General features: G+C 40.8%; 1 protein-coding gene across 7 annotated transcripts in view; it reads right to left on the reverse strand.

Moving 5' to 3' along the window:
• slc38a6 (solute carrier family 38 member 6) overlaps positions 1-17,773 on the reverse strand; it is a 54,225-nt gene that overhangs the window by 33,169 nt on the left and 3,283 nt on the right. For 2 of the 7 annotated variants that reach the window (XM_072568368.1, XM_072568365.1), the window contains exons 2-5: positions 12,677-12,807; positions 8,431-8,504; positions 7,737-7,789; positions 3,575-3,614 (exon numbers count right to left, since the gene is read on the reverse strand). In XM_072568368.1, the coding sequence (XP_072424469.1) occupies positions 3,575-3,614; positions 7,737-7,789; positions 8,431-8,504; positions 12,677-12,807 (298 nt within the window). Of the gene's footprint in view, positions 1-3,574; positions 3,615-7,736; positions 7,790-8,430; positions 8,505-12,676; positions 12,808-13,901; positions 14,004-14,023; positions 14,119-17,773 lie in introns of those variants that run through there. The other 5 variants (XM_072568369.1, XM_072568367.1, XM_072568370.1 and 2 more) reach the window with 5 other exon arrangements.

Raw genomic sequence — 17,773 nt, forward strand, 5'->3', positions numbered from 1 at the left:
TACCTGTGCAAATGTCTTTTCGGATGTTGTAATTGTACCTGCATCCACTACTTCCTCTATAGTTTATTCCAGATATAAACCACTGAAAAAGTTGCCCCTCAGGTCTTATTTAAAATTTTTGCCCTCTCACCTTAAAATTATGCCCCCTAGTTTGGAACACCCCTAACCAGGGATAAGACCTTTGCTAATTACCTTATCTATGTCCCTTAATGATTTTATAAACCTCTAAAGATCACACCTCAGTCTCCTACACCCCAGAGAAAAATGTCCCAGCCCCTCAGAGCTCAAACCCTCCAGTGTAACATTCCTGTAATTCTTTTCTAAACACTCCAATTTAACAATATCTTTCCTATAGCAGGGTGACCAGAACGGTATGTAGTACTCAGTGGCCTCACCAACACCCTTTACAACGACAACATGACATCCCAACTACAATACTCAAATGGTCTGAGCAATAAAGGCAAGTGAACCAAACACCATCTTTACTATCCCACTTGTGATGCCACTTTCAATGAACTATATACTCGAGCAGAGGACTCTATTCGACGACTCTCCAGCACACTAACACTCACTGTGCAAGTCCTGCTCTTGTTCATCTTGCATTGTCTTACATTAATCCAAATTAAACTTCATCTGCCATCCCTCTCTCCATTGACCCAATTGATTAAGATCCCTTTATAATCTTAGATAACCTTCCTCACTGTCTAATATCCTGCCAATTTTGGTGTTACCCACAAATTTACTAACCATGCTTTCTATGTTCTCAAATTATTTGTAAATGGAAGTGTGCACAGCACCAATCCTGGTGGAACACCGTTGGTCATAGGTCTCCAGTCTGAAAGAAGAACACTTACTGCTCCCCTCTCCTAGTCAAGCAAACTTTGTATCCAATTGGCTAGCTCACCTTGCATCTCATGTGATCAAACTTTATTGACCAATCAAGTGGAGCTTGTCAAAGAACATAATCTCCACACAGACAATTTCTAGTGCTCTGTCTTCATCTATCTTCTTGGTAACTTCAAAAAAAAAACTCAAGTTGGTAAGACAACATTTTCCCATGGCCAAAGCCATGCTGATTATCCCAGAAATCCTTGTCTCTCCGAATCCCCAATAACTTATGGACATTAGGTACTCTGGTCAGTAGTTCCTATGCTTCTCCTTGCAGCCTTTCTTCAATAAAAAGGCTCAATATTAGTCACCCTCCAGTCTTCTGGTACCGCACCCATGACAGTTGATGATACCAACTTAGCTGCTAGGAGTCCCGCAATTTCTTCCTAGCATCCCAATGTCTAGGATACACTATCAGGTCCCAGAGATTTATGGAGTCAGATGTACAGCATGGAAACCAATCGGTCCAACCAATCCATGCTGACCAGATATCCCAACCCAATCTAGTCCCACCCACCAGCACCCGGCCCACATCCCTCTAAACCCTTTCCATTAATGTACCCATCCAAATGCCTATTAAATGTTGTAATTGTACCAGCCTCCACCACTTCCTCTGGCAGTTCATCCCATGCTTGTACCACCCTCTGAAAACGTTGCCCCTTAGGTCTCATATCTTTCCCCTCTCACCCTAAACCTATGTCCTCTAGTTCTGGACTCTGACCCCAGGGAAAAGACTGTCTATTTATCCAATCCATGCCCCTCAATTTTGTAAACCGCTATAAGGTCACTCCTCAACCTTTGATGCTCAAGGGAAAATAGCCCCAGCCTGGTCAGCCTCTCCCTATCGCTCAGATCCTCCAACCCTGACAACATCCTTGGAAATCTTTTCTGAACCCTTCCAAGTTTCACAACATCTTTCCGATAGGAAGGAGACCAGAATTACACACTATATTCCAACAGCGGCCTAACCAATGTCCAATACGGCCTCAATGAGGCCTCCCAACTCCTGTACTCAATACTCTGACCAATAAAGGAAAGCATACCAAACGCTTTCTTCACTATCCTACATACCTGCGATTCCACTTTCAAAACGAGCTATGAACCTGCACTCCTGGGTCTCTGTTCAGGAATACTCCCTAGAACCTTACCATTCAGGCTGTAAGCCCTGTTAAGATTGGATTTCCCAAAATGCAGCACCTCACATTTATCTGAATTAGATTCCATCTGCCACTTCTCAGCCCATTGGCCCACCTTGTCCAGATCCTGTTGTAATCTGAGGTAACCCTCTTCACTGTCCACTACACCTCCAATTTTGGTGTCACCTGCAAACTTACGAACTGTACCTCTTATGCTCATATCCAAATCATTTATGCAAATGACAAAAAGACGACAACCCAGCACCAATCCTTGTGGCACTCGACTGGTCACAGGCGTCCAGTCTGAAAAACAACCCTCCACCACCACCACCACCCTCTGTCTTCTACCTTCGAGCCAGTTCTGTATCCAAATGGCTAGTTCTCCCAGCATTCTGAGAGATCTAACCTTGCTAACCAATCTCCCGTGGGGAACCTGGTCAAACAGTACTGAAGTCCATATAGATCACATCTATGGCTCTGCCCTCAATCCTCTTTCTTACTTTTTCAAAAAGTTCAATCAAGTTTGAGAGACATGATTTCACAAGCACAAAGCCACATTGACTATCCCTAATCAGTCCTTGCCTTTCCAAATTAATGTACATCCTGTCCCTTAGGATTCCATCCAACAACTTGCCCACCACCGACATCAGGCTCACTGGTCTATAGTTCCCTGGCTTGTCCTCACCATCTTTCCTAAACAGTGGCACCACATTAGCCAACCTCCAGCCTTCTGGCACCTCACCTGTGACTATCAATGATACAAATATCTCAGCAAGGAGGCCCGCAATCACTTCTCTAGCTTCCCACAAAGTTCTAGGGTACACCCTATCAGGTCCTGGGGATTTATCCACCTTTACCCGTTTCAAGACATTTACCTACCTTTACATCTTTTAAGACTTCCATCACCACCTCTTTAGTAAAGTGGACTGTTTAAGACAATGTTTATTTCAACTTCCCTAGCTTTCATGTCTTTCTCTATTATAAATACTGAAGGGAAATATTAATTTAGTATCTTTCCTTACTCCTGTGGTTCCACAAAACTCCTTTATAAAAGGAGCTGCATTGTAATCTTGCTTTAAGCATCAACCTTCGGGATTAAAGACCTTGTCCAGTTTGTTCTCAGTTCTCCCCCATTGATAGCCTTACGAGCAAGGGTCGAGAGTTCATATTTCATAACGTCATCTCGATCCTTTGCATTCTATAGACTGTTCTTCCAGAATAACTAATTTAGCAACAGACTTAGTAATTCATAGTCAAATTGTCTTTTACAATCCACTTGATTCCTTAAAATGGAGTGATATTCATTTGAACACTACGACAACAAAGAAGAACAAAAGAAAAGAATGCATTCAAAACAAGCCTCATCACAACTCTAGGGACAAAGCATTTTAATTTCTAAGTCAACAATCATTTTAAACTTGTGAAAACATGCAGTTGTAACACTCCTGTATTTAAAAAAAAAGGTTAATTCCTCAAAAATATTTCAACTGAAAATCTGGAAGTAAATTCAACATTCTTTGGTCAAGTTACTTCTTGGTAGGTTTGCTTACCTCCAATGTTTTGGATCAGTATTGCACCAGCAACCATAACCTGTGGGAAAACCAACAAGCCTCAGTTACTTCAGACATCACAGAGAACCTAACTAAGAAAAACAGAAATTGTTAGAAACACTCAGGTCAGGTAGTATTTGTAGAGAAGGGAAAAGACCCAGACAATGCAAAAAATCTAGATGGCACGCCTTACTCAGAAGGGCATAAAATGGCAGCGCAGGGTGAGGTAGGAAAGGTGTTGAGGGCAAAAACCTCACCATATCTAGTGTTGCTGCATCCATGGGTTAACTCTTCATCTCCATAAATGACATCTGATTCACCAAGCTCTTCTTTACATTGTACTTTATTTCAGATTTCCAATATCCGCAATAGTTTGCTTTTACTGCCTTATTTTAAAGCCAATAAAAAGTTTTATCTATGCACAGTAACATCTCAACACTAAATAAGACCAATGATAAGATGCTGGCTGATATGTGCTTAGGAGGTGGGAACCAGAGCTACAATCAGGTATCAGACGTGCTACCGTTGCACCACAAGCAGACACCCAAATGGGCTGGGAACCAGAGCTACATATCTAAGGGGATGGGTAGTTGGAGATGGGGCAGTGACAGGATGTAGTGAATCTATCGGAAAGGTTTTTCACGTGATGAAACAAAGGAATCGGTTAAAATGTGTGTTTGCTTTAATGCAAAGTGTGTCAGACATAAGGGTGATGACTTTAGAAGGAGAGGAGAGTGGATCTGATTGCGATGTATAAGATTATTAAAAAGGACTGGACACTATGGAGGCAGGAAACATGTTTCCGCTGGTGGGGGGAGTCCAGAACCAGAGGACAGAGTTTAAAAATAAAGGGGTAGGCCATTTAGAATAGAGTTGAGGAGAAACTTCTTCACCCAGAGGGAGTGGTGGATATATGGAATGCTCTGTCCCAGAAGGCAGTGGAGGCCAAGTCTCTGGATACTTCCAAGAAAGAGATGGATAGAGCTCTTAAAGATAGTGGAATCAAGGGTCATGGGGATAAGGCAGGAACAGGTTACTGATTGACAATCAGCCATGATCATAATGAGTGGTGGTGCAGGTTAGGAGGGCTGAATAACCTATTCCTGCACCTATTATCTATTGTTGTTATGGGTGACTTCAACTTTCCCAATATTGACTGGAACCTCCTTAGTGAAGATGGTTTGGATGGAGCCGTTTTTGTCAGATGTGTTCAGGAGGGTTTCCTTACCCAGTAGGTAGACAGGCCAATGAGGAGAGGGGCCATTTTGTATTTGTACTCAACAATGAGCCAGGACAGGTGTCAGATCTCATGGTGGGAGAACACATTGGTGACAGTGATGACAACTGCCTCACATTTACTATAGTCTTTGAGAGGGAAAGAGCAGTTACCAAGGAAAGATATTTAACTGGGGAAAAAGGAAATTGTGATGCTATCAGACAGGAGTTGGGAAGTACAAATTGGGAGCAACTGTTCCACAGAAAGGGCACAACAGACATGGAGACTGTTTAAGGAGCAGTGTGCACAAATTTGCTCCTCTGAGACAGGCAAGAAAGGGCAAGATTAAGGAGCCTTGGAATAACAGAGGAGCTTTACATCAAATGAAAGAAGGAAGCTTACGCAAGGTGGAGGAAACAAGGATCTAGCACAGCTTTAGAGGATTACAGGCTTACTAGAAAGGAGCTCAGAAATGGACTGAGGAGAGTCAGGAGGAGGCATGGAACAGGCATGGCGGGAAGGATTAGGGAGAACCCAAAAGGCATTTTACTCATACATCAGTGAGAAGGTAGGGTCAGTCAGGCATAGCGTAGGGAATTTGTGCATGGGGTTTGAGCAGATTTGGGGGGGGGGACCTTAAAATTAGTTTTTTGCTTCCATTTTCACCAAAGAAAAAAGGACCTTGTTGTGAATGAGAACTTTGAGGAGCCGGGAAACAGACTTGAACAGATCAAGATTGATGAAGTTGATGTGCTGGAAATTTTGGCAAACATGAAGATTGATAAGCCCCCAGGGCCAGACCAAATTTATCATAGGTTGCTCTGGGAAGTGAGAAAGGAGGTGCTCAGCCGCTGGCGATGATCTTTGCTTCCTCGCTGTCCATGGGAGTCGTACTGGACGATTGGAGGAACGTTGTTCCTCTTTTCAAGGGGAAATTGGGAAATCCCTGGCAATTACAGACCAGTCAGCCAGTCTTACGTCTGTGGTCAGCAAGGTTTTGGAAAGAATTCTGAGGGATTGGATGTATGACTACTTGGAAAAGCATAGAGATTAAAGGTAGTCAGCATGGCTTTGTGAGGGGCAGGTCATGTCTCTCAAATCTTAGAGTTCTCTGAGGAGGTAATGAGACAGGTAGACAAAGGTCGAGCAGTGGATGTGGTGGATATGGACTTCAGCAAGGCATTTGATAAGGTTCCCTATGATAGGCTCATTCATAAAGTAAGGAGGTATGGGATACAGGGAGATTTGGCCGATTGGATTCAGAATTGGCTGGTTGACAGAGGGAGGAGAGTGGCTGTAGATGGAAAGTATTCTGCCTGGCGGTCACTGGCAAATGGTGTACCACAGGGCTCTGTTCTTGGGCCTCTGCTCTTTTTAGTCTTTATAAATGACTTGGATTAGGTGGTTGAGGGGTGGGATAGTAAATTTGCCAATGACACAAAAGGTTGGAGGTGCCGTGATAGTATCAATGGCTATTGCAGGCAGCAGTGCGACATAGGATGCAGAGCTGGGCTGAGCAATGGCAGATGAAATTGAACCTGGTTAAATGCAAAGCAATGCATTTTGGAAGGTCGAACTTGAATGCTGAATATAGGATTAAAGACGGGATTCTTGGTAGTGTGGAGGAATAGAGGGATCTTTGTGTTCAAGTGCGTAGACCCCTCAAAGTTGGCTTTCTTAACAGGGGGATCAAGTTTAAGAGCCGCGAGGTTTTGCTGCAGCTCTACAAGACTCTGGCGAGAGCATATTTGGAATAGTGTCCAGTTCTGGTCATCTTATTATAGGCAAGATACGGAGGCTTTGGAGAGGGTGCAAAGAAAGTTTACCAGGACGTTGCCTGGACTGGAGGGAATCGCCTTACGAAGAGAGGTTGACTAAACTCGAACTTTTCTCCCTGGAGAGAAGGAAGAAAGAGGGATGACCTGATCGAGATATAAAAAGGTAATAAGGGGCACAGATACAGTCAATAGCCAAGATTTTCCCCCAGGGCAGGAATGACTGGCACAAGGAGTCATAGTTTTAAGATATTAAGAAGATGGTATATGGAGACGTCAGAGGTAAGTTCTTTACACAGAATTGTGAATGCATCGCCAGTGGTAGTAATGGAAGCAGAGTCATTAAGAACATTTAAGCAACTGTTGGACATGCACATGGACAGCAATGAACTGAGGGGTGCGTAGGTTAGGTCATTTTATTTTAGATTAGGAATAATCCTCGGCACAATTTCATGGGCTGAAGGGCCTTTCTGTGCTGAAGTCTATGTTCTGTGTTCTAATATATTATTAGCGAGAAGTTCTCAAATCTTTGCAAAGTGGGCATAGAATCTCATTTTAAAATTTAGTTCAAAAGCCTTCTAAAATTTAGAAATTCTTTACTATGGCACTGAAGCAGCAGCCTAAATTTTGCACTCAAGTCCTCCAACTGACAACTTTGAGTCAGAGGTGATAGTGCTAAGCCTTTGGTGATCATAACAGCATATGGTAGTTTTAGTATCCAGTTTGTAGTCAAATTAGTCAAAGCACAACAGCCACATCCAATAGAGAAAGAGAAAGAGAGAGAGAAAGAGAGAGAGAGAGAGAGAGAGAGAGAGAGAGAGAAAGAGAAAGAGAAAGAGAGAGAGAGAGAGAGAGAGAGAGAGAGAGAGAGAGAGAGAGAGAGAGAGAGAGAGAGAGAGAGAGAGAGAGAGAGAGAGAGAGAGAGAGAGAGAGAGAGAGAGTGTGAAGGGGAATAGACACCACAAAATTTTCACCTAATTGACAAAAAAAAAATGGTAGCGCTGATAGGCTAGTCACTACATAGAAAAGAAGAGCAGCGAGAACAACTTTTTTCAGTCAATAGAATCATCTGAGGGCTCTACAGATACTTGCATTTCTTAACGTGCTACATTCAAGAGCTTACTTGTTAGTCTAATAAGCCTGTGTGCAGCAACAAGTATTTTCCTATTACCTTTCCAGTTGTCTTAAAGGCACAAAACCCAAGGTCTTCATAAGTAGTCAGTGCTGAGGATTTACAAGGGAACAGTTAGTAGAGAACTAGGTTGTTTCTTCTTCAAAAAAGTGATTTATAAAATTTCATTAGAATAATGCTACTCTGCCCTTTCCACTTCTCAATTTTTAAAAATAATGCCCACACTATGCTTATCTGATAATAGTAAGCAAGTGCCCTATGAACTTTTATTTAAAAGAAAAGAATAGATATTAAATACTTAGCAAAATAAATTTAGTCATTACTTTTACAAAACACCTTGACAGGATGTCAGTGTCACTGGTTATGCCAGTATTTATTGCCTGTGACTAATTGTCCACAGGGCAGTTAAGAATCCGGTATATTGCTTTCTGGGGTTAAATGCAAGGCAGATCACATAAGGATGGCAATTTCCATCTCGAAATGAAAAATTAGCATTAGTGAACCAGATAGGTCTTCTTTCCAAAAAGGAAACTGGTCATCATTAGAGACTGTTAATTTCAGATGCCTTTAAAAAACATTGAATTCCACCATCTACCACAGTAGGATTTGAACCCAAGTCCCCAGAACATTGCTTGGGTCTCTGGATTAAGTCTAGCCCTAGTAGTGTTATCAGCCCCTAAAGCCACTTATTGAATTCTTTCACCTTTTAAGTGCAGTTTAAAACTAAACTCACCAGTTTGTTCGCACAACACGAGCAGCAAATGAACTGAATATGCAGCCGTAACAGCAACAAACAGCAATAAGAGACTGCAGGATTAAAACAAAGCAGTATATACACTCTCAGATTGATTAATAATTTATTGTAGTAAACATTGCCATTTTTTCTCTATCTAAACTGCAACTGGATATCCAGGTGTTGAATTAAGCAATACTATGTTAGGATTGACAGGAGGAACAAAAAAACTACCATGCTATGCTGCCTTAAACAACTAAGCCATACTCAATGGTTTCTATTGAATTAATAGATTTTTCAGTTTCCACACGGTGATTTTTCCCAAAAACAGTTTGGGGTCTGGCTTTGGTATTAATAGTTGTTTTGTGTACACATTGGAAGGGTTTAATACTGAACAAGATGCACAAGCTCTAGTTTTAAGGTCAGGAGAGGTTTTTGCTTAATAGCTCAAGAAAATACCAATAGTTTAGAGAGTTTAAAAGTTTTTCCTTTGTTTTTAAGCAACTCTGAAGTCCTTCGATGAAAATGCTGGAAAAGATCAGCACTTCTGAGAAAGGAATGTTATATCGTGCAATGGATCACCTGAGAGAGAGAAGAGTTAGGCCTGACTAAAAGCATAGAGATAAACCCCTGAATAAAGTTACTTCAAAATGACATTTGCTATCAAGTGTACAAACTTCTCCTTGGAGCTATATCTGCAATTCCAGTCAAGCTATGGTCACAAGTTCACCTATTGAGATGTTAGAAGCAGGAACTCTGGTGAAAGTACTGTATGGCATTTTTACGTATTAAACAAAATACGTGTCTTGGATGCTCTACAAAAGCTGTTGATGTTCTGTTCAATTTATAAAAAAGGTGCTTTGGGACAAGATTATACTGACTATATAAAGAATGACTAGGGAAGGAATAGGTCCAATCAAGGATAGTAATGGGAAGTTGCGTGTGGAGGCTGAAGAGACTGGGGAGACACTGAATGAATACTTTGTCAGTATTCACTCAGGAACAGGACATTGTTGTCGATATGAATACTGAGGCACGAATAAGTAGAATGGATGGCTTTGAGATATGTAGAGAAGAGGTTTTGGAAATTCTGGCAAGGGTGAAAATAGATAAGTCCCCTGGGCCTGATGGCATTTATCCTAGGATTCTCTGGGAAGCAAGGGAGGAGATTGCAGAACCATTGGCCTTGATTTTTGTGTCCTCTTTGTCGACAGGAGTAGTGCCAGAGGACTGGAGGCTAGCAAACGTGGTTCCCTTGTTCAAGAAGGGGAGTAGGGATAATCCTAGTAACTATAGGCCAGTGAGTCTCACTTCTGTTGTGGGCAAAGTCTTAGAGAGAATTGTAAGGGATAGGATTTATGCACATCTGGATAAGAATGATGTGATCAAGGATAGTCAGCATGGTTGTGTGAAGGGCAGGTCGTGCCTCACAAACCTTATTGAATTCTTTGAGAAGGTGACTAAGGAGGTAGATGAGGGGAAAGCGGTAGATGTGGTATATATGGATTTTAGTAAGGCGTTTGATAAGGTCCCCCATGGTAGGCTACTGCAGAAAATACAGAGATATGGCATTGAGGGTGAGTTGGAGGTTTGGATTAGGAATTGGCTGGCTGGAAGACAGAGGGCAGTAGTTGATGGCAAAGGTTCATCTTGGAGTGTAGTTACTAGCGGTGTTCCGCAAGGATCTGTTTTGGGACCATTGCTGTTTGTCATTTTTATAAATGACCTGGAGGAAGGGTTAGAAGGTTGGGTGAGCAAGTTTGCGGATGATACGAAAGTCGGAGGAGTTGTAGACAGTGAGGAAGGATATGGCAGGTTACAGCGGGATATAGAGAAGCTGCAGAGCTGGGCAGAAAGGTGGCAAATGGAGTTCAATGTAGCTAAGTGTGAGGTGATTCACTTTGGTAAGAGTAATAAAAAGATGGATTACTGGGCTAATGGTAGACTACTTGGTAGTGTGGAAGAGCAGAGGGATCTTGGTGTCCATGTACACAGATCTCTGAAAGTTGCCACCCAGGTAAACAGTGCAGTGAAGAAGGCATATGGCATACTGGCTTTTATTGGTAGAGGGATTGAGTTCCGGAGTCCTGAGGTCATGCTGCAGTTGTATAAGACTCTGGTGCGGCCGCATCTGGAATATCGTGTGCAGTTTTGGTCGCCATACTATAGGAAGGATGTGGAGGCACTGGAACGGGTGCAGAGGAGGTTTACTAGGATGTTGCCTGGTATGGGAGGAAGATCCTATGAGGAAAGGCTGAGGCACTTGGGGTTGTTTTCATTGGAGAAAAGAAGGTTTAGGGGTGACTTGATAGAGGTGTACAAGATGATTAGGGGGTTAGATAGGGTTGACAGTGAGAACCTTTTTCCACGTATGGAGTCAGCTATTACAAGGGGGCATAGCTTTAAATTAAGGGGGGGGTAGATATAGGACTGATGTTAGGGGTAGGTTCTTCACTCAGCGAGTCGTAAGTTCATGGAATGCCCTGCCAGTAGCAGTAGTGGACTCTCCTTCTTTATGGGTATTTAAGCGGGCATTGGATAGGTATATGGAGGATAGTGGGTTAGTGTAGGTTAGGTGGGCTTTGATCGGCGCAACATCGAGGGCCGAAGGGCCTGTACTGCGCTGTATTCTTCTATGTTCTATACTTTTACTGTGCACCTAATCCTTGTGCTACAAGTAGATCATTGTTTCTTCTTATTCTCATTTCTTATTATAAAATTTGTTTTACATGGCTGCAACATTGTGGGCTTGTGTTGTAGCCATTATAGACAAAAACAAAATCTACAGATGCTGGAATCCAAAGTAGACAAACAGAAGGTTGGAAGGAGGGTTACCCCTGAAACATTGACTTCACCTCCTGATATGGCCTGGCTTGCTATGTTCTTCCAGCCTTCTGTTTGTCTACTGTATTGCATCAGTTTGATGCTGCATTACATCCAAATGTGTGCATTTTGTTTTAACAAGCCAGGTTTCAGCCGGAATCTGAAATATTAGTGATAACATCAGTTGGGTTCATATATGAAATGTTAAAAAACAAACATTAATTGGCATATGTCAGTTAGTACATAGGTTATGAACAAAACAATCAACAGTAACATTTTAAATTCATTCACAGGTTGTGGACATTGTCCATGCCCAGTTGGTGTTGAGGTGGGGTAGTCAGCTGCCTTCTTGAACTGTTGTAGCCCATGTGGTGTCGGCAGATCCACAATGCTGTTGGGAAAGGATTTCTAGGATTTTGACAAGGTGACGTCAAAAAGGAGATATATTTCCAAATCTGGTTGATGGGTGACTTGCAGGAGAACTCGCAAGTGATATCCCCATCTATTTGCTGCTGTGGTCCTGCTAGATAGTAGTGGTTAAGGGTTTGGAAGGTGCTGTTTATAGGAGCTTTAGTGAATTTCTGCATTGCATAGATTGTACATACTGCTATTTGAGGGAGTGAGTGGACGGATATGGTGCCAACCAAGTTGCTTTGTTTTGGATGGCAGACATAGTGTTGTTGGAGCTATACTCATCCAGGCAGTGGGGAGTATTCCATCATACGCCTGACTGGTGCCTTTTAGATATTAGACAGGCACTGGGGAGTCAGGAGGTCTTATATTAAGATAACACAGTTAATGGAGTAATTTGATCTAAATTGTTTGGCAGGACCTTTGTAAAAATTGACAGCAGTCCATAAAATGATTAGTGCACACTTGGCCATACAGTTATTTTAAAAGAGTATTTTAAAACAAATGTGGGGTGGCAGAACACTTCAAGGAGCGAATTTCAGGTTTGGGCCTGAGTAGCTACAAAACCAATTAAAACTCAGGAAAGTACAAAGGCCAGATGAAGTATGAAGTGCAGGTATTTAAATGTTTTAGAACTAGAGAAAATGAGAGAGTAAGGAAAGACAAAGTTATGACGGGATTTGCAAATGAAGAGGCATTGCTTAATCAGGATCCAACGTCGATAAACAAACACAAGATGCATGAATGAGAGTGCAAATTCAGGCAGAGTTTTGAACTTCTACAAGCATACACATGTTGGAAGTTGAGAACATGTTTGAGCTCAAGTGGAGAAGTAACAAAAAGGTATACTAACTTGAATTTCATTGTAATTATTTGAGTTCTTCATTTAAGAATCAGATCTTTCTAAGATTCAAAGAGTTCCTGTATCTTTAGAGGGTCCAGTAATGGGCAAACAACTTGGGATGTCAACTAATTAAAACACATCAAGTGCAACGATGTCTTGCTTTCTTACCTGAAGCCAATAATACCTGTACTTGACATTGCATATGCCAAACCCAGAATACCACTTCCCATGATAGCATGCATTATGTTAAACACAGAGGAAGCAAAGGAAGCTCGTGCTGATTCTTGGTGCTGTGTTGCCTGCAAAAATAAAATTGCATTAAGTTTGAAAGAAAAGTCACAGTGAAGTGTTTGACTTGTAACTGAATCCACAGTGCATCTAGCAGTATATAGCTTCTAACTACAGCATGTTCACTATAAATGATAAAAGCTTCTGCTCAAAGGTTGTGGGCTAAACAGGCGTTCGCTCTCCATAGATGTTGTCCAACTTGCGCATTTCAAGCATTTAATTGTTTTCAGATTTTTAGCTTTTAATAAAACACTGTTTAACTGAATTGTTTCACCAAGGTGTTTCTTTAAAAGAAATCATGTCTCATTGCATCAAATGGGCTAAAGGAATAAAAGCTAATATAAAAATGGTTGAAGTACATGACTATGCACTGACATTTGCAACATACGTGTTGCCAAATTAATTTGGGGTGGGCTGCAATGTATTTGATGAAGAGCCACTTGATCAAACCACATCATTTAAAAATTTCCTTACTGATTCATAAAGATAAAGTTAGGATAGAAACTGCCTGCTTTGTGCTGGTAGATAGTTTCACTGCACGTACACATTCCCAACCTTTGTACTGAAATCAGGAAGCCACTATTTTCAGTATTGGCTGGGGTTTGGATACACTGATTACATGATATCACTATGCTAAGTTTTACAAAACCAAATATTTGATACTTTGGTTATGAATCCTTATGAAACAAATTGCCAAATCAATTGACTAGAGAATGTAGATTTTGAACAACATTTTTCCAATGCAATATAAAAAGTGGAACAACTCTATTTAAAAAGAGTGCATTAATTCAGCTGGCATTAGTACAACTATTCATTTTTGTTCATCTTTCTCAAAAAGCACTTAGTTCAATCATTATGCTCATTCTGCACTCTCCTCAGTCATTCATGATGGCATTTCCTCCCTCCTTCTGAGGCATTCCTATGGATGCAATCTTGAAACAAATGGGATTGCTTGACCCAAATTTCTGGATTTCAGAAGACACCAGAATGTTAATGATATATTAAACACTAACAAATAGCTTTAGTCAAATGAAACAAACATGCATTGCTTCCATGCAAAAATAAAGGGCCCACAAATACTTTAGGATGCATCACATATACTTACACATAGTAATACAGTTGCAGTACTATATATAAAAAAAGGGAAGGAAGAAATCATTGTAAAATTAATGAAATTCTACTTGAAAGTAATGATTCACATGTAAGGAAATTTAATGTGCATATTACCTGCCCACGAGCAGAGAATGTTTACAAGATAATCTGGATAAGACAAAGCTTGTAAAAAAGCTATTGGCAGGAAATCAATCATGATCAGCCTGCAACTGTAAAAGGAAAGAAGTTAAAATACATTAAAAAGAATAGAATCAGAATGATATTACAGAGGTGGTTATTTGGTCTTTTGATCCTGTTCGCTCTCCATGGTAGTAGCACAATACAAGTCTCTAGATTCACTTAACAGGGTTCAATGGTTAGAGTAGTGTACAAGGAGAGGTCCACAAACTAGGTGTATATTGCCTTGCATGTAGACAGTTAAGGTGTGTCTTGATTGACATTTAATAATTTTGAAAGGAATTGAAAGGATAAAGAAACAAACTTCTGGGATTGCAAGGAAATCTAGGACAAGAGGATGTAACCTTAAAACTAGACTAGGCTGTTCAGAAAAAAAAGTTAAGAAACTTCTATGAAGGATGGCAAAAGCCTAAAAATACTTCATCCTACAAAAGAAACACAGTAGGCACAGCTCAATTTTAGAAGCTGAGAAACTAATTTTTCTTAGGCAAGGAGGTTTAAAAAGAACCAAGTCGCAATCCTACTGAACAGGATAAATCAAATCATTCAAAAGGCTGAATGGTCTTCTCCTGCTGCTATTTTTAAAAGACTTGACAAATACAAAGTAAAGTATGTTGGGTTTAGTTCTATGATCTGTAAAACCTCAATTAAACTAAAATCAATGGTTAGAACGTGGTATCCTAGTTTCAATTCCCCACTTTAGAAGATATTAGTTAATAGATAAGGACAGGCTAAACTTTAGGGGGCTTCAATGATCTTTTCAGTAGATCAGAGGTTAATCACTCTTTGAGGTGCCTAAAAAGACCATAGGTGAGGTCATTAGTGAGAAAACCTAGGGGAGGTCATTAGTGAGAAAACCATCTAAAATGCTGCTTGGTGAACCATTGTTTCTCATCCTATTTTGCTGATCTAGTCAAAGTGTCAGAAATTCTCTACACGTCTACAGCCTTGGTTGAGGGGGAAGACAATAACATTTCAGGTTCAGCCTGAAACACAAGTTTTTCACCTCAAAAGATGCCTGACCTGAGTATTTCCCACATTTTGTTTTTATCTCAGACTTTTAAAAATCTGAAGTACTCTGACTATGCATCACTACATCCGTACATCCAATTAAGGTAAGAGTTTGTGAAAAAAATTTCATGAGATTCAGAGCTAGGCTTGGATTTTTAGTCACAAGCATAAGCTTATTATTTAGATTCAATGGGACAAACTGAGTATAATCCTTAAAAATAATGGAATGAAAATATTGAAAAATTTTGTATAATAATTTTCAAAAATGATCCTCCTACCACTCATTCCAACTGATCATAACCAGCTCACCTCCACAACTTATCACCAAACATCACGATGGCAGAGTGGTTAGCACTGCTGCCTCACAGCGCCAGAGACCCGGGTTCAATTCCCGCCTCAGGCGACTGACTGTGTGGAGTTTGCACATTCTCCCCGTGTCTGCGTGGGTTTCCTCCGGGTGCTCCGGTTTCCTCCCACAGTCCAAAGATGTGCAGGTCAGGTGAATTGGCCATGCTAAATTGCCCGTAGTGTTAGGTAAGGGGTAGATGTAGGGGTTATGGGTGGGTTGCGCTTTGGCGGGGCGGTGTGGACTTGTTGGGCCGAAGGGCCTGTTTCCACACTAAGTAATCTAATCTAATCTTAAAAAGGTAATTTGGATGGGGTTTAACAATGTTACTAGCCAACCAATTCCTAACATGTCAAAAGGTTGCCTACCATTAAAGATTGGCCCAAGATTCTCCTGGGATAAGGTATGGATTGAATGAGCATTGCTGATGGATGATGCTAATTTGGAAAACCGGGAAAAGTTTGTTTGGAGAGACTGCAAATTGCAAGTTATCAGATAGGTTTGGAGGATGGTTCAGAGGACTGAGAGTAACAGTTGATTGTGGATGATGTCTAGGCTTTAAGCTATAACTGGTGTACAAAAACGAAAAAAAAAAGATGGTTAACAAATGACATGGATTGGATGTGGAAACCAACATTTTGTTGCATCTCTGAATGACTGAGTTAAAAGGGAAGAGAATTAGGATGCTCACAAACAAATCCAGGAGAAGGTAATTAAACCTATTACGCAGGTACAGCAAGTCATTAGGAAGGCAAACAGAAGGTCATCATTTATAGCAAGGGCGATAGAATATAAAAAAAAAAGGAGAGCATTGGCAAGACCACATCTGCAATGAAACAGAGTATAAAGTCGGCAATTTGGTCCATCAAGTCTGCTGTGTCATTCAATATGATCACAGCTAATCCACAAATCAACTCCATACTCCTACTCTTTTGCATTTGAGTTGATGTCTTTCATATGTAGAAAGCTCTCTTCTTGAATATATTCAATTATTCAGCCTCAAAGCCAGCGGTGGTAGAGATTGCCACAGATTCACAACCACTAGTGAAGAGTTTTCTCAGTTCAGACCTAAAGGGCTTACCCCATATCTTGAGAATATGATTCCTTGTGTGAGGAACAAAGGTACAGGAGCTGACCAGTAGGTTCATCAGGCTTGACCTACCATAGCAGATCAAAGTTGATCAATACCATTTTCCTACCTGTCATGAATTTGCTGAATAATTGAACTTCCCATCCTCAGAGAATTACAATGACTCACCATAGAGTGAAAAAATTCCTCCTGGTCTCAGTCTTAAAGATACTACACTTATCCTGAGGTTATGTCCCTTGGTTCCAGATAAACAAACCAGGAATCCATCCTATCTATCGACAACCAGTATCATCCTGTAAGAATTTTGGAAGTTTCGGTGGGATCACCTCAATTTTCAACACTTGAGAATACAGACTAATTTCCTCAATCTCTGATGAGGATCTCACCATCCTACATATTTACTTTTGTACTCAAATCCTCTTGAAATGAATGCCAACATATCATTTTACAGATACGTTTGAGTAATTAGAAGGTTAAATGATAAGGGGAGTCAGTGATAATATCACTGTGCTAAATATCCACAGATCAAGCCTGAAGTTTGAGGGACATTGGTTCAAATTCCACCATGGAAGCTGGTGAAATTGTAATTCACTAAATCTGGAATCAAATGACTACCATAAACCACTTAGTTGTCATAAAAACATATCACTAATAGACTTTAAAAGGGATTCTCTGCTGTCCCTTCTCGTTCCATGCAAGGTTTCAAATGCTAGCTTTTAGTGACTCATGAGTAGACATCCAGATCCTGAAAACACACACACACACTTCCCAACTTTTCACTATTTAAGAAATATTCTGCCCACCTCTATTTACAAACTTTGTCGCAGATACAGCACCAGTAGTAGACTGAAGCATTTCACTTAAGTAGCTGATCTACCCCCAGGTCAGAAGAACCTTCCTTTACTAGTTCATCCAGTGGAAAGAAGTTAAATGCAATCTACAGACCATACTTTTAGAAAGAACTTACATCATGCTCAACATCCCCATTCCAAGACAGAGGAAACACCATTCCTGCAGTTTCAAAAATTTATATATTTCAAATGACACCCCCTCTCATTATCCTGAAGAGACTTTATACCAAAGCATACTGCAGCTCTGAAGTTCTATACTTCTAGATTATTAGAGATTCCCTACAGTCTGGGAACAGGCCCTTTGGCCCAACAAATCCACACTGACCCTCTGAAGAGCAACCTACCCAGATTCATTCCCCTACATTTACCTTGACTAATGCACCTAACAC

The sequence above is a fragment of the Chiloscyllium punctatum genome, chromosome 4, assembly GCF_047496795.1.
Source record: "Chiloscyllium punctatum isolate Juve2018m chromosome 4, sChiPun1.3, whole genome shotgun sequence".
Classification (NCBI taxonomy): domain Eukaryota; kingdom Metazoa; phylum Chordata; class Chondrichthyes; order Orectolobiformes; family Hemiscylliidae; genus Chiloscyllium; species Chiloscyllium punctatum.